The 22225-nt window shown below is 40.8% G+C and overlaps 1 protein-coding gene across 3 annotated transcripts in view; it reads right to left on the reverse strand.

The window, feature by feature from the left end:
- Positions 1 to 22225, reverse strand: part of tox2 (TOX high mobility group box family member 2) — a 432153-nt gene that overhangs the window by 181138 nt on the left and 228790 nt on the right. For all 3 annotated transcript variants that reach the window (XM_034166083.1, XM_034166084.1, XM_034166082.1), the window contains exon 3: positions 1084 to 1143. In XM_034166083.1, coding sequence (XP_034021974.1) covers positions 1084 to 1143 — 60 coding nt within the window. The remainder of the gene's footprint in view (positions 1 to 1083; positions 1144 to 22225) is intronic.

Consider the following 22225-nt stretch of genomic DNA (forward strand, 5'->3'; position numbering starts at 1 on the left):
TGTGAGGTGGGATGGATTATCTCAGCAAAGGAGAAGTGCTCAATATCACAGATTTAGACTGGTTTGTGCACAGTATTTGAGGGAAATGGTGATATTGTGTATGTGGAAAAAGTTTTAGATCGTTGAGTTAATCTCATACAAAATGGGAGCAAAACCAAAAGTGTTGCGTTTATATTTTTGTTGAGTATATATATATATATATATATATATAAATAAATTATATGTTGCAAAAATAAATGCAACTTATACTCTGGTGCAATTATGTTCTTTTTTCCTCTTCATGATGGCTAACTGGTGTAACACAATCAGAAAACAATGTTTTGTTTGTCTGATTCAATGATTAATTTGAAGACAGTCGGTCCCTGTGCACTGTGCCATCTTTCTCACCATTTCTCTCACTCTGAAACATTGTTTTCTGTCCATGCAGAGAAGCAGAGAGAAAAAAGTAAAACTCCTGTGATGAGGCTAACAGAGGAGAGTCTAATAGCGGGGGAGACATGTTTTAAAAACAACTCACTATGATTGTGCGTTTTATGGTTAAAGCGCCACATGTTTCAGACATTGTTTAATATATATTAGAAAAAATTAGATATCATGCCAAAGTAAATCTTTCCCCTGAGCTAAATCCATACATAGCTAAATGTATGGATTTAGCTCTAAATCCGTACATAGCTAAATCCAAGATGGCCGTCATGCAGTTCTGGAAAATCTTCAAAACACTCTAAACTATATTACTATATGTCATAGAGACACATACAAAGTGTTTTCAATGCTTTCTTTCACACTGAACCCATTCGATTCACAATTACATTGTTTAAAAAACATGAAAAGAAAATTTGAAATTGATATGACATAAAAATATGGTGCTTTTACAATAAAATACCCAGTCATTTCACATATTTTTTCACTATAAGGGAAAGCTATAAAAGCTCCCCTTCAGTGTATTATTCCACCCAACTCTATTTAGCAGTAGTTTTTGTTGTCATCAAACACGGACAACTTGTACTGCACCAAATATTTAACATTCTAGTAACTAATGCAGAGAAAAGACCATTGAGAACTTGAGGGGTAATTTCCACTCACCTGGTTTGGAGGAAGGAACTCGTGATTGTTTTCATTCATGTACATGTTGTCACCATCAAACTGCAGCAGACAGAGAGACAGAACAAGAAATGATCAAGATATTATTGTGTTCCGTCTGTGAGTGGAGAGTAGCAGCTTAATGACTGAGCCCTCAGCTTATAGACCTCGATGCTCTGGTGTATGTCAGTAATTACAGTTCATTAGAGGCGCATATAATTAGGACCTGTCAAAGCCGGTGTAAGTCACGGTTCATCTTCTCTTGTGTGTTAGTGTGCATACCTTTGCACTGTAATCCTGCTGGTATAACAGGGCAACAATCCGTAGACACAACCACAACACCGAGATTAACACTCACACCCTCCAACTACTGTGTCAACCTATGAGTTGACTAATCATCCTTTCAGTTAGTGACCAGTCACCAGCAAACTCACACAGTTACTGGACTGTGAACCAGTCACATAGACTGTTAACATTAGGGATGGGAATCAAGAATCGTTAAGAAATGATTCGATCCACTGACATCAATAGCCTTTTTGCTTAACGATTCCCTTATCGGTCCTTCAGAGCGGCCGTTGTATTTGAGAGTGTCTTAAAATGTTTTAAAATGATCATTTCTTTATGTTGATTGCAGACCCTGCAGCGCTTCTGCAGTGGCTGTTCTTGAAGCTTGAAGCAACGAAGCAGTGCTTCGACCCGCTGCTTCATTTGGTTCTCTGCTTCGCTGGTTTTCAGAAGCGGCAAGTCACTTCTTAACCCCTCTCAAAACCATTTAAAAATGTCAATTGTGAGTCACTTTTGTGCAGATTAAAGTCAATAACTGAGACTCATCTTGTTGCAGGCAAGAAATGAGAATTGTCCTCCGTTCCCTTCGCACAGCTCCAAAGGCTGCGACGCTCTCTGCTGAGTGAAGTTATTAAGACAGAGTCCGGTCGGAATTAATAACTTCAAAGCAAATCACCATTTTAAATCAAATGACACCTCTTTCCAAATGTTGTAATACAGACAACAAACTACAACAGACTACATTTTTTTCCCTCCCAAAATGAGATGTCTTCTGCTGTTTATGAATGACACTGATGTTGACTTTACAAGAGCTCAGCTCAGGGGTATGAAGTTACATTTGTGTCAGTGTCTGAAAGGAAATGCTTTTGAGAAAAACTACAGATTTTGTTTATTTCTATTTATGCCCAGAGATCAAGGATCCAGTGACCAATTTCATATTTATTATATTATTATATATATATTATATTATATATTTACTTTAAGACTCAATAAAATGTTGTTGACATAGAAAACCTGTAAAGCCTACTTTTAGTACACAGAAAATTCACAGGAGGTATTGATAAAGGAATCGATAAGGAATCGGATCGATAAGTGGAATCGATAATGGCATCAATATCGATAAAATCTTATCAATACCCATCCCTAGTTAACATCTGGCTGACATAAATGTGTCCATCAACTTGACATATTGGAATCAACTTCAAGTAACTTTTCTATACATGCTGAATTGCTGGTTTTACTAGACAGGACCCATAATGTTTCCTTCAAAATTCTTTTGCTGCTGAAGTCTACATAAATGCAACCACTGTGAATGGTAACAACAACATTACAACAGCCAAGGTGGATTTCTAAATGTGGGACTTAAAAGACAAAGATTGTTTTAGGAGGGAAATAGGAGTCTGGACAGAGATATTCAAACTGGATACTGCTTTTTAAAACTGCTGGGAAGTGGTACAACATAAAAAAGGGAGGAAAAAAAGAGAAATGGCACCACAGGAGATCCAGCAACAGTCAAATAGTGTTGTTTGATTCAGTTTCATTCTATACCCCTTCTGCAAATCTCTCTACTGCTGGTTCACAACTGTACTCTTCAATCTCTCTTTGTAGCTGCCGGCCTGTTCTGTCCCCATTTTTTCCCCAATTACTGAATGTCTGAAAATTTTGGGGGGAAGAGGTTAGATCAGAAAATACAAAAAATAGATATATGTATCGTAGAGCAGGGAACAAATTCAATTTCAATTCAATTTCAATTTATCTTATTTGTATAGCCCCAAATCACAACAATGCTACCTCAAAGGCCCTTTACATGGATAAGGGCTAACCTTACCAAACCCCTGAGCAACCACACAGGAGACAGAGGTAAGGAAAAATTCCCTCTGGCGTTTTTGAAGAAGAAACCTCAAGCAGAACAGACTCAGGGGGGGTGACCCATGGCCTGGGCCATTCTAACAGCTACAAGGTCTTTACAAAAGATGAGGAAAAAACAAACAAAAACACAGAAGAAACAAAAAAAAAAAAAAACCTGAAACAGATAAAAACAGAGAAACAACAAAAACGGAGTCCATTACCCATCTTAGTTCTTACTCTGTGCATCTGGGTCTTGAATAGATGGGGTGGATAAGTAGTTGGCCTGCCAATATATAGACCTGGGTTTGAATCCTTTTCATGCTACTTGTCTACATGGTCTCAGTCCACCCAGCTGTAATTTTTTTTAACAGCCTTGGCTGGGGAAGTAACCTGTGTTGGACTGGGATCCCATCCTCCGGGAGTCGTAAACTCTCATTCGCTTCCCCAAACGAAATCTGGACATCAGACCTGAAACCAACAGTCCTCGGGGAACATATAGGACTTACATGTACTTCTATGCATAATAGAAATACTTGCACAGTGACACAAAATGGCAATTTAACCTAGTACTGGACGCAAGGTCTCTTCAAGAGATCCTTGGGTACCACTGGAATGACTTTATAGAAAACGAACAGTTACTTAGTGAGAATGAGATGAGTAGTACTACTTGGATTATGAGGAAATGTCAGCTATGAAATTCTGGCCATGTGGCATAGTTCTCTGGGCAGGATCTGGCATGCATGTACCTCAGTGCTGAGGAGCCCAGCAACTGGAAATAGCTGGTGGACTAACTTAGTGAATCATTCTCTCACAACACAGGTCTTAAATTGAAGGTCAAAGTCAAATCAGAGGTCATCGCCTCAAATACTTTAATGATTGTATGTTGGTAACTAGCCTATATGAAATAATAAAACACGCTTTCCTATGTAGATTTCTGCTCTCTGGTTGTTTGTGATCTCTGATAATGATGCTATATGATTATGTCAACATTATCCATGAAAATCCTCATGAGAAACCTTGGAATTTAAGCAGCCCAGATTAGAATTTCAGAAATAAAAGCTGTCCGCTTCCGCTGTGGATGTCTGCCTCATTCTGGACTCCGAGCTGCACGGTGGTGATTCCCAGTTTGGTCAATTCCATAATCTATTCTTGCATGAGGGCAACCAATGGAGAAACAATAGCCACAGAGCTAACTGAAACTAACTGTCAATCATCATAATAAGGTCAACCTGTATTAGATAAATGGTTGACTGGGCGGTATATTGGCAGAAATCAGCTTCAGTGTGAGTGGCCAGACTAATCTGCAAATGGAAATCAAATATGAGCACTCAGATTAATCTGATTACCATGTTACTCTTTCTTAACAGTTTTCTATGGCCCTTGCAGTCAGGCACCATTCCTTAACAGGGTCAGACCTGGAGGATGTTGGAGTTTAGAGTCTTGATAAAGGCCCACTGGGGAGAGGATTAATTGTGCATGAATTGAGTATACAAATTTCAGGCGTTCGTTGTCATCCGCAACAAAATTGGCCAATGACGAATTTCTCAGTATGAATTACAGATATACTAATAATGTATATCAAATATATGACGAACAATCATGGATGTATAATGCATGTATTGAGGAAATGAATCGGACACATTGCGATTATCACAGTATTACGGATGTATTGAGAATGCATTGTGCACGTGTTGCGGAAACAGAGGTTGTATTGTGCATGGGCGGCATCTGCATTGCGGTCATAAAAGAAGCGCACCCGGGCCTTTTGGCATCACTCTTCACACCAACACCACAGCCTCTGGAGCAATTGCAGGACTTGGACACATTGTTTGGTATGTTGTTGGATGGCAGCAACTATCACACTACATCTTTAGGGATCCATAACTACATCTGTACATCTCCACAGCTTGACTGGCACTGACTGGCAAGTATGTTGATTTCTGCCACATTTATATAGTACTTTGGGTTTACGAGAAGTGTTTGTTATGCATTCACAAATTGTCCGCAAATCAGATGCAAAGCAGACATAATACAAATGCTTTATTTGTGGCCATTCTGTATGCATTCGCTAAAATTTATTTTAGTTTGTGATGTTGACATGATAGGCATGCTATATATCCATTTTAGACACTGTCCCAGTCCTCTGCCAAACTGCAGTACCCCGTCAGTTGCGGATATCAGCGGATAAACAGTGCATAGATTGAGTATGTATTGCGTATGTAAGGTGAATGTCATCCGCAACCAAAATTTTGTGCAGCTCAAAAATCCTGGCAACAGAAAAACGTGCCTCTTTGGATAATTGCAGACATGTGCGGATGTCAGCTGACTCATACAAGCATGTTTCACGGATATTGCGGATGTTTAGCGAATATAAACCAAATTTGTGCGTAATTCATGCGCAAATCTTCTTAAACGCCAGTGGGACAGGGCCTTAAAGGACAATGACATTCAGGACAACTCTGGGATTGATCCACCAACTTTCTGGTTTCAATACATATAACCTTATGTTATTGTCTTTTCTGCTGATTCCAGCAAACATACGTCTGAGTCTGCCTTGATGAACTGAAAACAGAAAGGAAAAACTGATAATTACCTCCCAGATTAAGAGTCAATCTTTTCCAAACATTTTGAGTGAAAGGACAAATTTTTATGCTCATTTAAGTACCTTTGACATGATTTAACCACATTTAATTTACTTAAATGGAAAGTTTTAGTGAGAGACAGACTGCATTTCTCTGGCACTTATCCCTCTGATGCAGACACTCAGAAAGCCAGTTTCCACCACAAGAACTCAAGAATCATTTTAGGGTATCCTGCATATTTGTACATATCTCCACCACAGGGACCAACCCTAAAAAAATTGATGTTTGGAGCCTTTTTAGGGGAAGCGACATAAGTCCCCGGTCCGTGGTAGGTACTTGTACGTGGTCCTGAAAAACCATTGGGTGACACTGATTGGTCATTAACTCACATGGGAGAAGAAATGAAGACGTGCCAAGGCAGACTAATGAAGCGAGAGCAATGATAGCAGAGGTGACAGATCGATCCATGAGGGCGTACAGGCGTTGTTGGCTTTCTTCTCGACAGATGAGGTCATGCAATTGACTGATGTAATGATTTGAGTCCTTGAGGAGGAATGTGAAAATCTACGTTGGGGCCAGAATTATTACATCACTGCATACAGAGCAATGTGGACACAACGGCTAAGGAGGCCAATGATGGGTCCGTTCCTGTACACACTGACAACATCTGGGAAGCAGGCTGAGTTCTAACAATGGAAATGGAGATAAGTCTCATATTCACCCATTCATACATCAATGCTAGGGTGCTGCCAAGTAAGGTATCCAACTGCACACCAGGTGTAATGCGGACATTAGAGACCTTGCTCATGGGTGAAATTGTGTTCTCTCCATCTGGTTGGAGAATTGAAGGATTTACTTGTCCCAACTGCCTTTCTTTACCTCTCAAGCTGCCATCTCCTCAAGGAGATGACGGCTGAATCATCTGAGCTAACTAAACTCTAACAGTTCAAGCAGCACTAATGTTTCCGGTTTTACAGTACAGTGATGGAGCCCACAGAGGCCGAGAACCGAGAACAGCCTTCAGCATATTTGCACGTTGCCGGCGAATCAAGGACACGACAACACAGCTAATTCAGCACACAAACAAGACCGGCTGAAGAAGCCTAAAGGTGCAAGATCGAGGTACAAGCAAAGGTGATGGATCGGGGAATAGTGCCAGCACAACAAAGACGAGGGTGCACCCGTGAGCTACGGAGGAAGGAGTGGGCGAAGATCATATGAGGGCAGGAGGCAAAAAGAACAATGGGCATGAAAGGATAGAGAAAAAGAACAAGAAAATAATCATGAATGAGAGCGGTGGTGGCGGCGGTGGCAGCAGTGACGGTAGAACTTGTGGTTTGTTGTGGCTGTAGTGTGATTAACACTGGGGTCATAGCCAGAGGCCGCAGTTTGAAACACAGAGGAATACAAACACTCTGCCGCTCGCTCTGACACTATGTACCAACAGCCATTTATGGGGAAACAAAACACACCTCCAGGCAGAGATCAGCGACTGAGATTAATTGGTACTGTAAAAAGTAATGAGACAGATATGTACCCAGAGCAACCAGAACTGCAGGGGTAGGTCTCCAAACTGTCGGCAGGGACACCGTCACATTATTACATGTTGTTATATTATGCATGTTGTGTTCCACCCCCCACATTTTACAAATGTGGATTGTGTCCTCCACCTCTTTTTTGTTCCTTGTCACATTTTAACACTGTGCACATGTGATTCTCGACATTTCATTCATAGTGAATTAGGCCGCCGGGACTTCCAACAACCCAACAGAAAAGCCCCACTCATCAGTTAATGTCACCGTCTATTTAAAAAAAAATCTACATGAGAATTTCCACGTTGCAGTGTGTTCTTATTTTGAAAGGAAACACCAACTTTATTCAGTTTTCTAGGTAGCAAAACTGTCACAAGCAGTTACATTGAAATTAGTACGGCCTAAATAGAACCGTGAGGAGCCTCACTGTGGATGTTACTTATGAAGTTATTATGCTAACTGTGCTTTTTGTACAACACACACACACACAAATTAAAAGCAAATAAATAACATTTTCTTTTTAGTTCACATAATAATTATGACAGTATTATTGTAAGTTCTTTCGGCTGCTCCCTTGTTTTCGCTTGGGGCCGCTACAGCAAGTTTTACACCGGGTGACCTTGCTGACACAACTTCATATTACATGGAGGGAGGAACCTTCCACACTGGAAATAAGTGCACTTCACATCTGCATTTATTTATTTGTCTGTCTGTCTGTTAGCAAGATTACGTCAAAACTAGTGTACAGATTTTGATGAAATTTTCACCACAGATAAATAATAGGCTAAGGAAGACTAGGACGTGATCTGGATCCAGATTTCCCTTCATATTGGTTTTGAAGGATTACATCAAAACTGCTTCACGGATTCTCACCAAATTTGCACCACAGACAGATGTTAGGGCATCAAAGACTCCACTGCATTTTGGAGGTGATCTGGATCAGGCTTGGTGGACGCCAGAAATCTCTGATTGCTCTTGTTGCATTCCTGTTATTTTGTCCACTTTTTGCATGATGAAATTCATGAGAACTGCCTACTCCAGTCAGGTTAATCCATACAATACCATACTTTTTGTATTTCTTAAATGCTGTTGGAAATGAATTAAAAGACCATCCCCTGACCTGTCTAATGAAAACTGGCTGTAAAAGTGATCATTTGTATTAACATAATTCTCATGTTTCATTTTGTTTGCTGAATTATTTCTGAGGTGTGAAAATGGAAGGACTGTGTATTCAAATGACCATGAATGGTTGGTGTGACATTTCTATTGAACCCCTTGAACCAAAGTTAAAATCTCTCCTCCAAGAACATTTTGATTGTTTCATTTCTACTCAATTGTCATCATGTTCAGAGGAAAATTACAAAAATTGTGTCAACGTCCAAAAACCTTTAAACCTGACTGGATATATTACTTGTTTTGTTTTGGAAGTTAAATATTTTTGATGTAATACTGAAGCAGATTTCACTGTTATTATTTTTATCTTCATGTCTAAAACAGCCACATTACCCAGCTACCATACAAAACAAATTCTTTGCAACAATATTCAATTTGAAATGCCGATTCCATTTCCAAGCGATCATTCAGCCTGTGATGGGAACTGTTGCTTCTCGTGTGGTGATTTCTGCCTGATGGCACTATTAGTTTGCTGAAGGAACAATCACTGTATTCTGCAATGAAAATGAAATCATTTTCTTTGTTGCCGTTGGAAAATGGTCGTACATGATATGATGGTGTCTCGGAATAAGTTATTTTCACACCTGCAAACCAGATGTCGAGGAGCAGAACACAGTAATATTATTTATTATGTCAAAGAGCAAACTGTGTCTGAGGAAGTGTGTCTGCTGCACAATGGGAACTGCCACTGAGGGCATTAGCTGTTAGAATAACAAACGTAGAATGAATGGAAAGATCATGACAGTTCCTGCACTGTTGTAGTAGTACTACATGATAAGCGTACTGTATGTAGGGGTTGGTGATAAAAGGATTACAGTTTACGATGTGGACTGATATAACAGCCTATTACACAGGACAAATGAATATGAGAATGTCTGCGGTTTGTAACTCGCACATTAATGTGCACAATCATTTCTTACTGCAGTGTTGCTGAGCTGACAAAGAAAATGCTTGAAACAGGGCAATAAGACAGAGGACCTGGTGAAGGGCACAAAAAGTGATTGAGAAAATGAAATCCTGTCATCCTCTAAAGCTGAGGAAATAGTTGTCAAAAAAAGGTTATCTAAACAAGTGTTAAAGTGGCTCTGAAAATTATCACAGGATAACAAAATAAAGACGCAATGATTTGTACTATCAACTATTTGTACTATCAACTTACTGTTTTCGCGGCGTCCATCCTTGACCCAAAATACATAAGCATACCAAATGGAAAATTTCAGCTCTCCCCAGTTTCTCCGTGTTCAATGTCACACACACGCACACATGCGCGCACACACACATAACCATACCAAACGGGGCCACTTCGCTTTTAATATATAGATAATAATAATAATAATAATTTTTTTAGCACTTTGTAACCTTCCATGTAAAGCACTTTCCAAAGTAAAATACAATAAGAAGAAAGTGTAACTTCAACGCTCAGTTCTGTTCAGGTTTCAGTCATATTGGTCTGACTTAGTTGCTCCTATTATTAAGTCACTGTTAAATTATATATGTTTTTGTCCTTCCAGCTGTTCCTGTTTGGTCAGGGCCGTCACAGCAGATACAACCAGATCCACAATGGTAAGTGGCACAAGTTTGTCCTTCCTGAACACAACTCCAGTTTTACCTGGAGAAACACAGCCCCCGATGTTCCAAGGAGGTCCCCCATCCAAGTACTAACCAGGCCCCACACTGCTTAGCTTCTGACATCTAACAGGATCAGGCTTACACAGAGCAGACAGGCTGCTCATTATCAAATTATATATAATGAAAAATATAAATATCAAACACTTTGGAAAAGAAGTTGTGATAATATTTTTTAGATTCCCCGGGAGGGATTCTGAGTAGAGCTGCTGCTTCTTTGAATTGAAAGGAGCCAGCTGCGGTGGTTTGTGCAACTGGTGAGGATGCCCTCCTGCTTGTCTCCCTCGAGAGGTGTTCTAGGCACATCCAACTGGGAGGACACCCCTGAGAAGATCCAGCACATGCTGTAGGGATTATATTTCCCAGCTGGCTTGGGAACGCTTTGGGATCCCCCAGGAAGAGTTACAGGACTTGGTCGGGGAAAGGGTAGTGTGGCATGAACTGCTTGTTCTGATGCCACCGTGACCCAGACCCAGATAAGAGGCAGAAAATAAATAAATGACATATTACCCAGCCCTAACTGAATGTAATGCATACATGCAGAGTAATGAATATCAGGTACAGCATGTGCAGGTTGGCCCTTTGCAAACAAATCTGGACTCTGTTTTCCAAAGGCAGCTTAAGGCTCATATGATCTCAGCCAACAGGATTATAAATGAACGACGATAATCGGCCTTTTGCTTTTTTAGGAAACGGGGCGCTGTGCATGACCTTAAAGCTTCCTATGCTTTCCAACACATGAATTGGATCAACAATGTGCCAATTTGAATTTAACAGCTTGTCTCCATTTAACACTCTCAAAGCAACATGCAAATAAGAGTCAAATTTCTTCATTTATTTTACAGTAGTGTCAAATTAATAGGTTTCCAACCCTGAGGGTACAATTTGAATACGTAGGTGATTGAACATAGTCAGCTTTGACACCTGTAGGTCACTTTTTTCAACATGACTGAGAATGTCTGTCTCCGTCTATAATATCAAACATAAGCTCTGAGAAAGAGGTTATTTATTCTCACCCTACATCAGGTCAGGTCCGGCAGCTTGCACTGGTCCCACTCATTGCCACATCCAAAACAGTACAGAACCACCCTGAGTCCTGCAACCAACCAGGCAGACAACTAGTCCATTTCCACCTCCCAAAAGTAGCCATCGATCTGCCATAGCCATGTAAAGCATGGACAACCTCCTGTTCATTTCATTTGGTGGATCATGCACAGAGAAACGTTCCGCATGACCAAAATGTCATTGCAGATGTTACTTCATAATGCAAGTAGTGCCCCTCATCTGCTGTCTTCCTAAGGCAGATTTAATTGTTAACCCAAGAACCATCTAAAGAGACTTTATACAAAGACACCGTTGAGGTACAGTGGGAGATCAGAGGCTGTATTTGATCAGAGGATCCTTGGTTCAAAACCCCATCTGGCGGGAAAATCACTAAGGGCCCTTGGACAAGATCTTTACTCTCCATGTTGCTCCAGGTGTACAATGAGCACCTTGCATGGCAGCACACTCACATCAGTGTGTGAGTGTGTGTGTGTGTGTGTGAATGGGTGAATATGAGGCATTGCTGTAAAGTGCTTTGAGCTTCTGGTATAGATGGAAATGGGCTATATAAATGCAGTCCACATACCATTTTTTTTACTGAGCTGACCCTGAGTATGTATATGTATATATATATATATATATATATATATATATATTTTTTTTTTTTTTCCGAAAGCCTATTTCTTGGCATTATTTTTAGCACTACGCCAGGTTGGCGTAGTAGTCAGTTATAACTTGTGCTATAAATAGAGCTAATTAGAGTTTATAATAAAAGAAGTCTTTATTTGCTTAGTAATGGTATGCAACATTCGTGCCTTGATATATATTTAAATGACAGCAAAATCACTTGTTTACATATCAATAATTAGTTTGCTGAGTGAAAGAAAATATTGTCTTGGCTCAGGAAAGTATGGAATGTACTCTTTGATGAACAAATACTATAAATGAGCCAGAGATACACATACAGGCTAATTTTATTCTGTTGACCATAGCCAGTTCTTAAGGCAACCTACATTAAAATAAAATCACCCAATATCACATGTCTAACTACAAATATCAATGTCTAATATATACCGTACCCACAGCCACCCCCATGCTTACATTACATGCTAAAAAAAAACCTAAATTGTAGGACTCATGTTGTGAAAGTGTCGTGACACGGACCCACAACAGGGGGCGTTAATGAACGGACAATGGATAAGCCAAAAGTACAATTTAATGTTGTGAATCGCACAACGACGTACAGACAATAACAATATGGTGACTGTCAATCATACACCAGGTGACGTGTGGGCAGGCTCGACGATAGAAGACGCCTGGCGAGAGAAGAGCCAGATCCCACACAGCTTCCACCACCAACGGAGCTGAAGAACACCGGAGCCGCCAAGCCCTGCGCCCCAGGTGGCCGCTGTCTTCAGCAGTCAGACCCGGTACTGCTGGCAGAGAACAGAGACAGTCCAGATGAGTGTGAGTTCGCACAGTCAGTAATCCCACAGTCTGTATACAATTAGGAGGGAGAACCTCCACCTCCAGCAACAATTTCACCCGTGCAGCTCCTGTTGGTCTCTTTCCTGGATGGAGTGAGAGGCGAAGAACGTCGTCCTCTCACTGTCCGCCAATCCAGCCTCCGACAGAGCCCGCAGGAACACGGCTGCACACAGAACAATGTTTTGGACAACAATAATTACGGCAGAGAAGGTTACCTGAATGGCAGCTGATTTCTCGGCAGGGAGGTGGAGTTGCAGTCCGGCATTTATGGTGGTGGTGATGAGTAGTGGATGAGTGAGACAGCTGGTACGGATGATGAGTGACAGCTGTCACTCCTGGTCGCTCCGACGCCCTCTCGTGCTTGAAGCCCGCACTTCAAGCATGGCGCCATCTTGTGGTGGTGGGCCAGCAGTACCTCCTCTTCAGTGGCCCACACAACAACTCAATCAATAAAATGGAAAAACAAACAAAACAAATGCAATACAAAACAAAATATATGTCCATTGATTTGATTTGTATTTACAAATAAATAGCTGTATGAATATAGAGACAGAATATGTTGAATTGTTTTAATTTATTCACTATTTTGAAGATCCAATAAAAAAAAAAAAAAAAAAAAAAATAGATTCCAAGCTTAGGCCTGTGCAACACGGGTAAAGCTACTGATGATTAATAGGCACAAATGCATTTCCGCAGGCATCATACAAATCAAATTATTGTGATCTCCTCAATAACACATTCTTGGGACATGAGAGATTAAAAAAAATAAAACGAGTTATTAATTCCGTTTTAAAGCCCAGGAAATCTGCTCTGTCTTGCAAGCAAAGCATTGTTGCTAAGGTGAAAATTTACTCCTATATAATGTCAGTTGTGTGGAACCAGAGTGATGTTTGGTCGATCTTTTTACCAGATGATATATTGTGTTGAGTGTGAACATACAGTACGAGAAGTTTGACATATGAGAAAAGGGAGGTTTGTAAGGGAAGGGCGAGCTTGTTGTCTGGTCCTCTCTGTTTGCTTTCCTGAGGCTTTGAGGTCATTAATCATAGCGGTCAAATCTACAGCAAAACAATTGAGCAAAGGAAAACAGAGAGAGCGAGGGTGCGGAGGGGAGGATGGAAAAGGCTGAAGGTAATGGAGAGGTGGAAAGCTACAGTGAGAAGGAGGAGAGAAGAGGGCAAGGAATGAAGGAGAGACGGGCGGAGGGGGGTTAGAATTTGTGACAGATTGAGGCTCGAGAAAGAAAACAGACATGTGAAGCCCATACATTTGACGCATTTGACACAAGACTCCTGTTTGTATAGCAGAAATGCAAATCCATGCGTGTGTGTGTGTGAGAGAGAGAGAGAGAGAGAGAGAGAGAGAGAGAGAGAGAGAGAGAGAGAGAGAGAGAGAGAGAGAGAGATCAGGAGAGAGCAAATACAATAGGAGAGATGCTATAAATAGCGTTGTGTTTGCATAAAGCCAAACCAATGTCAGTTTGATTCAGGAAGTACACTGCAGTCATAAAGGTTATTGAACAACTGTTGACTGGAACACAGCGTATCGCAACTGCAGCTCCTCGAGCCTTCAAAGGGACTTGAATGCATCATACTTAAAACTGCCAGTTTCGTCTACCCAACTGAAACATAAATATCTTTCCTAAGTGACAGTCAGTTCCATTAGAATCTGGACAATTACTTTGTAATTGTTGCCTTTGTACACCACAGAGTTGAAATGAAACCATTAAGATGTTCTTGAAGAGTAGAATTTTAGCTTTAATTCAAGGATTTTAACAACAACAACAAAAAAATTGTATCAACTATTTAGGATCTATAATGTTCAGAGCCAATAAGTAATTCTCCATATTGCATATAGACAACATGACCCAGAATGCATTGCATCATTAACAACCTGAACTTCACATAGTGAACAGGATGGCATTGCAGTGCCTGGCAACCATGGTTTATTTTGACATGTGTCTGTGAGAAAGCAACACAAGTTTATCTGATTCTGGAAGCGTGTGACCATGAAGGCTTGGAGAGAAAATTGTGGTTGGTGATTACAGAGGACAGCTCTGTTCGCAATCTCAAAGTCGAGAACTGTGGTGTGGACACGGGACTTTGAAACAGTTATCACCCTTGTACGTGAGCGACGTCTACGCTTAACTGCCTATTGAATGTAGTTGGACAAATGAAGGAATCAAGAAACACAAATGTGACAGCTATCGGATGTTTCACGATCATCATGTTGAACTCGTGGAACTTGGAAGTATCGAAGTTGATGAGGCATATGTATCCGTGTGATATTCTACGTGGTTGCTGTATGAACACAACGTGGGTTACAATGCAACCAGACGGAAGTATGGCTGACCACAAATCTGTGAAAAATAGTTTAGTTTATTTATATAATACCCAATCACAACAAAGCTGCCACAAGGCGCTTCACACGAGTAAAGTCTAACCTTACCAAACCCTAGAGCATGCACACAGTTGAGAGTGGTAAGAAAAAAACTCCCTCTGATGATATTGAGGAAGAAACCTCAAGCAGACCAGACCCAGAGGGGTGACCCACTGCTTAGGTCATTCTACCAAAAAAGGTGTACAACACAACACAACAACAACTGATGAGAGTCCATGCAGGCGTCCAGTCCACCAGGGGTGGAGGGAATCGAGCCACTCAGTGGATCTGTTCCTGCAGCAGAGTCCGATCCGCCTCCATTACTGAAATCATCTAATCCGGTACATGGATACAGCTGCATCTCGGACAGAGAGAAAAAGACAAAAACAATCAATTGGCCAGAAAAACTACACTTAAGGTATAAAATATGGCAATAATAATAATAGGTGGTTCACAGATGATTATGTGTGATAAGAAGAGTTGGATAAATTCATTTTTCAGGACTGCTTTTATTACAGATCATCACATTTACAACCAATTTTCTTTAGACTAATCAGGAGATACAATAAATACAATGAAATCTGCATGCAACCCAACCCGATTACAGTTGGACACAATCCAACTAATACAAGCAGTTGGGCACCTGTGGGCGAACTCCAGGTCTAGAGACTCAATGATATGGTACCATCGGTACTCCACACAGGATGGCCCAGGAAAGGTGGAAATTAATGTAACTCTAGGCGAACTTGGTGTACACTCTGTCCTCAGCACTTGATGTCACTGGATAATTCTTTCTGTGCTCAATACACTGACAAAGTGTACTGGGTCTGCAGCAGACCACAAGGTGGCCAAGGAATCCAGGAATCCAATAGCACTCTTGAAAATGCATAAACTGGCACAACTTTTACCCAACTGTTCCTGTCTCGCGCAGAGCAGCATGCCGAATCAGCTGGTGTAGTATCTGTCACGCGGAACCACAGACATACTGCGAAACGACAGTATGGTGTTCAGAAACCCGGTAACTCCACCGGTCTTCTGCTACCTCCACTGTGACTGACTGAAGGATAACTCCTCTGTGAGTTGCCCCATCTTTTGACCTCTATTCCATGGCCAGTTTCAGAACTGCATTACAGCACCGGCAGAGTGATGGTGAAACGCAGCCTTGGCGAACTGTGCATGAACCGCAGATGCGGACACGTGGCTCAGAGATGAACCAATCACACAAGGTCCTCCGACCGTTACTTTGTGATTATATTCTCATCCGACCTCCGTGAGCCCAGCTGGGCAAGTCTGAACGTACTGAAAACGAAAACGTGCAACTGATATCTGGGATTTATGTAGATATTTTATTTATTTACAGATGAGGAGACACAGCAAGAATAGGAGCCTTTCTCCTTGTCACTTGCATGGTTACAGCATACATCTCCCTCGTTTTTTCACTGCAGCGTAACTAATCAAATGTCAGTCAGTGTGACAATGGAAAGAGGCAGCAGTCAAAATACCTGCGTCAGGACTGTGGTCATTAGAGCATTCACTGACTCCACACACACACATGCAAGCACACAGAATGTGGGGGATGGTGGCTCATAAAGCAGATATGGACCAGGTTTGTATGTGAGGGCGTGTCTGAGCTGCTGCATGTGCACGCGTGCTTCACCTTCATGTGTTCCTTATGTGCATGTTTGTGTTCACGCACGCGTCCAGTATACCGTATATACAGACACTCGACGTTCTCCACACACTGCGTCCTGTCCGATAATGCACACATTGATCACGGCGAGATAAAGATAACAAAGTTAGACCTTCCATAATATTTATTTTCCCATAACAGACCCGCTCGGCCCCGCCCAGTCGGATAACTGCATGCAGATGAAATATGGTCTTCATTACCTTTCCAACTCAACACACAGAAACTAGCAGGGAGAAACAGAATTGCCCTTCTTTCTCGGCTGCGAGAGCACAAAATGAATTGGAGCAGCTGAGATTTTTTTTTTTTTTTTGGCATTACCATGACAAATACAGCGAAATGGCGTTGGGGGGTGGAGGAGGTAACAAGAGAAGAGAGGGCATACGTGACGACAGACAAAAAAGGACAGATCAGACAGACATACCAGATTGTGTTAAAAAAGAAACACACATATCAGCTCAATTTGAGCAGGACTGTAAGCTCGTGAACTGAGAGAGGAAATAAAATAAGGCATTTAGTTAGCAATCATGTTAAACCGTGCGCGAGAACAAGCCCCCGGAGAAAAGTCTTAATAGCCTCCATCAGTATTAAGATACCAGCATTCGTCTTCATTTGTTGGACGGTTTTCTGGTGTTGTCTGTCACATTGAAGTTCCACTTCCCAAATGACCATAGACACAGCATACATACATACTGGACAAAACCCAAATGGCGTCACCCACGAGATTTCACGGAGTGCTATTAAAGTTCAAATGGGGTGACTCCAAATGTTGCCATCTTGGCCATACGTGACTCCGCCTACCTCTTGGTCAACCCATAAATGGGTAAATAGGTGGACGGTGGGCAAAACCTGTGCTGGATGAATGAAGCTTGAGCATACCCCTCATCTCTAAGGCTGTGTCCCAATTCAGGGGCTGCACCCTTTGAAGGCTGCATTCATCAACCATGTGTCACCCAACCCAATCTCACGCCAGTTCCTGATGGCATCACGAAAAGCGATTTAATGAGTTAGTTCCTGATACCGTCACAAACACATTTTGTGAAGGTATCACAAAATTTGGGGTAACACTTGGGGGGGGGGGGGTGTATGGGTTATGGTTATTGTCTTGGTGAGGGTTAGGGCTATGAGTAGGGGTCGGGTGAAAAATACTGAACTTAATTTGACCGTGTCACAAAAATGTGACAATTTTGGGCTCCATATGTACAATCTGAAATAAGTAATGTTTATAAGTATATATAAGTATTGAAAAATGATGACTGAACTACTGGTTACTCCCACTACGCGAGCTTGTCATGGTGACAGGGGAATGGGCCGGGATAAGCTGAAAAAAAAAATCGCAAAATGCTCCATGGGTAGACAGTCTTATTTCAGAATAGCTGGTTTGGACTCATTGGTCTTGAAAGGCCAGATCTTCAGAGAATGCAGCCTTTGTAGGATGTTGCCCCTGAATTCTCCCTATCACATATAGAGTCACATCCGGACCACCGTAGATGCATTAATACTATTTGCCTTATTTTGATGAGATTTACAGTCAGCTGTATTTCTGGTTGTGCTCTAACTGGCACAGCCAGTATTACAAAATACATCCAATATGTATAGACGTCTTTATGGTGTCAAATCTCGCACGTAATCACATTCTCACTGGGGAGGCCAAGATTTCATTGTCAGTGTAAACAAGCATTTGCGGCAACTTGTTTGCAACAGTGCATCGTTATGGAGGTGAGTTCAACAAAAATATGTAATTAGGTGTTTAACTAAAATAATTGTGAGTCTTTAATGTGAGTTTTATATTTAAAAAAATAGCATGTTGTTGTTAGAGTTGCATGTCGGGAACCAGTTCTTTCAGGTATCCTTAAGAAATTATTCGATCCGTCGACATCAGTAACCTTTGATGGCCTTCAGAGTGGCCGTTGTTTTTGGGGGTGTTTGTCAGGAACTTTGAACCAATGAAGCAGTGCTTCGATCTTCGTTCTGCTGCTTCATTGGTTCTTTGTTTTATTTCGCTTTATCTTAATTTTTCCCTGCTAAAACCCTAAAGAGCATATGTCTGTGAGTAATATTTACCTTTTTTTATGTTAAACTGACCTGTTATAGTCTTCTGAAACAGTTGATAAATGTATTTTATAACTTAAAAACGGGACCAATGCTAACATGTTAGCATGTCTATGGCATTTTCAATGTTAAAGTTAGCATTAAGCTGAGCCATTATCAAGCCTCCCTTTCCAGCGTGCAAAGGATTCTGGGATACTCTAAAACCGTGAATAAACCAGACAGGACAAACTAAGTAACAAATAATAAATACATACCTTGCAACACAACAATCACGAGAATACCATCCTGGCTGCTTCGGACTTCGAAAAGCTTCATAACCTTATATATTTCAAAGTTCCACAACTTCCATGACAGTCATTAAACATCTAATTGCCATTGTCACCTTTGTGTCTTTTGAGTCTTTCATATGTCCAGCCACAATCAGTGAGCTGGAAAGCACTGACATCGCTAACAGCTAGCGGTGCTAACTGCTTCAAAGTCCTGCGTCCACACCACAGCTGTCCCGTTGAGGAATCACTAACCCAAAGTTGCTTCTTGTCCAAGCCTTCATGGTCACACACTTGTAAAATCAGATGAACTAGTGTGGCTACACAAGTAAAATGTTGATGTTAAGCACTGAATATAATGGAACATGATTGTCTGTATGGGAAAAAACAAACAAATAAAGTGAAAAAAATGGTGATGAAGCAATGCACCCTGGGTCAATTTTTGCTAAGTGTATATGGAAATATAGCTGCAATTGTCAAACAAGAAAACAGGCTAACTTTGGTTGAGACGTTTCATTAACGTTTATTATTGTGGATTGGCTGGTGGTTTTCAGTCTTGGCTTGGGTGTGGTTATTAACATGTATGACCAGCAAACTGTCTCAGTAACTCTTGCACCATCACTGGACCAATTGCGCTACCTGCTAGTGAGCGTGAAGCTGGTGCTACTGTGGTAACATCTTAATAATATTAACATTTCACTCAACAGAAATACTGAAACACAAACTTCTTCAACGGCCCATTCGTAGTGTACAGTGCAGATATTTGAAATAAAATGCTAAGGACATCAGGTTCCCTGCAGCTAGCAGCCTCTGCTAGCGGAGCCCTGACTCCAGCACACAGCTGTCACTCAAAGTCAGCACACCCATAATTACTGACAACTTTAACTTGAAAACAACTTAAACTGAGGAGTTATTTTAAAAATTCAAACCCTGTACAGTTGTCACGAAGACGAAACCAGTTATAGAGACCAAAACAGTATTTTACATGAAGTTACAAACAAGTTATAAATATTATAAACAGTTGGGGATTTTAACATTGGGGTCTGTGGGGAATAACTCACTTTTAAAACCAGTGGCCATTCAAGAAACTGCATAATTTGACACATCCACAGTGGCTTCATTTTTCAGCACCAGAGGCTGCTTTTAGCAAATGACACTTTAAAACAACTGTGGGGAAAAAACAAAACATCACTTATATCTGGAAACTAAGTATAGAGTTGAACATTTCTGAAGGAATGTCCTGAGGATTATTTACACTTGGATTTCTGTTTTTTTTTTTTAATGGCACGATTAGTTGGGTTAAAGGCGCATGCACATGCACGCACACACTCACACACACACACACACACACACACACACACACACACACACACACACACACACACACACACACACACACACACACACACACACACACACACACACACACACACATCTGCTGCCCCCCCCACCTCTGACCCCTGAAAGCTGTGTGTAGGTTTAAGGTTTCAGATGGCCTCACAATCATGCCATTGTTCTGTGGTTAACACAATGAAAACAAAGCTAAACACAATTCATCCCCTAACTCTACTTAACCTTGACTTCAACCCAGGTGAAACAGAAAATCAGCGAGTGTAATCTGCACGAATATGAAAATAAATGAATCCAAACTGTAATGGTGATTATCACAGGTATTTGTTTATGCATCACTGGCGGCTCCAGAGGGTTTTTTTTTTTTTTTTTTTTTTTTGCTGGATGGGGCTAGGTGGGGGCATAGTTATTTCATAGGTCGGCAAAATACTACTACTACTAATAATAATAATAAATCAATGTGCAAATATGAATTTTTACACGAATATTATGTGAATACTACACATGCCTTGGCTTTTGCAACAGCCTTGGTATGTATCCTGGAAAATGTTACCACAGTAACTGCAATACAATAAAACAGATCATCTTACATCACCTGCTTTAAATGTCCACAAAAATTGTGCTACAGTGGCCTCCATCTGATAAAATCTGTATAAATAAATTCTCTTGGTCACAAGTTTTGCAGTAGATGACCTTCCTGATGCAACTCTATATTACATGGAGAATGGGCACGGTTGGTCTTGAGCCACACTCCCATCTTATGACATCAGTAAAACAGTAGCGATCAGTATGTATGGTATTTATATTTGTGTATTTATATATATTTTTTTTCTTTTTTTTTTGTTAATTTCACTTCTGATACTTGGTGTGCTTCTTACCCTGTGTGCTGCTACACAATGCTGGAACCTCAATTTCTCTGAGGGAGTCTTCCCAAGGGATAAATAAAATTCTATCTAATCAAATCTAATCAAATATAATCTAATCTAATCAGTGTGTTGTATTCTATTTGACCAGTAGATGTCATCAGTTTCTAATGATTAATAAAATATTGATTCATGAAGGTTTTGCTGGGAGTCAAAATTCAAATGAGGTTGTTTGCTCTTTAATCAGCTTCCCCATTACTACCAATAAGGACAGTGAGTTATAGCTATGAAACTTTGCCATGTTTTTCTTTCATTTTCAAAACAGAAAGGACATTTTTAACTCTTTCCCACAGTCCATCACCCATTGTTCCAGCCACGGCATTAGCATCCATGTTTATGATGTATTCGTGGCATTGTCCAATCATACGGCATATTAATATAACTGCCTGTCAGACAGGTCAGAGATACGTTTTACCTGTCTGGCATGACATTTTACATGACAACCATTACTGTCAAGGTAATTGTTTTTACAGAGAGGGGCTGTAGCCCCTTCAAAGACCACCCTAGAGCCACTGCTGGATAAAGAACCAACAACATCTCAGTATTAATCCACATTTAAGATACTGCTCAGCCAATGCAACATGGACATATTTCATTTCTTTAAGTTGCAGCTCTGATCTTTTAAAGCAGGCTGTTTCTCATCACACAAGGACTTGAGAACTATGTCTGTGCGTTCCATTAAATCTATGAAATCCACTTACGTTATATCATGGTGCTTACCATACAATAGGAGCCTTTCAAGGGCAGTCTGAGAGGAAGCCAACAAAAGGTCCTTTCTTTCAAGGACTCATCATGTCATTGAGAGCGAGCCAAACACCATTTCAGAGTGTGGTTCTTCTTCTTCAGCACAGAAAGAAGCATAAATCCACCAAGTCAAGACAGAAAATATGGTGAGGAAAAGGAAGAGGGC

This window comes from Thalassophryne amazonica, chromosome 3 (genome assembly GCF_902500255.1).
Source record: "Thalassophryne amazonica chromosome 3, fThaAma1.1, whole genome shotgun sequence".
Taxonomy (NCBI): domain Eukaryota; kingdom Metazoa; phylum Chordata; class Actinopteri; order Batrachoidiformes; family Batrachoididae; genus Thalassophryne; species Thalassophryne amazonica.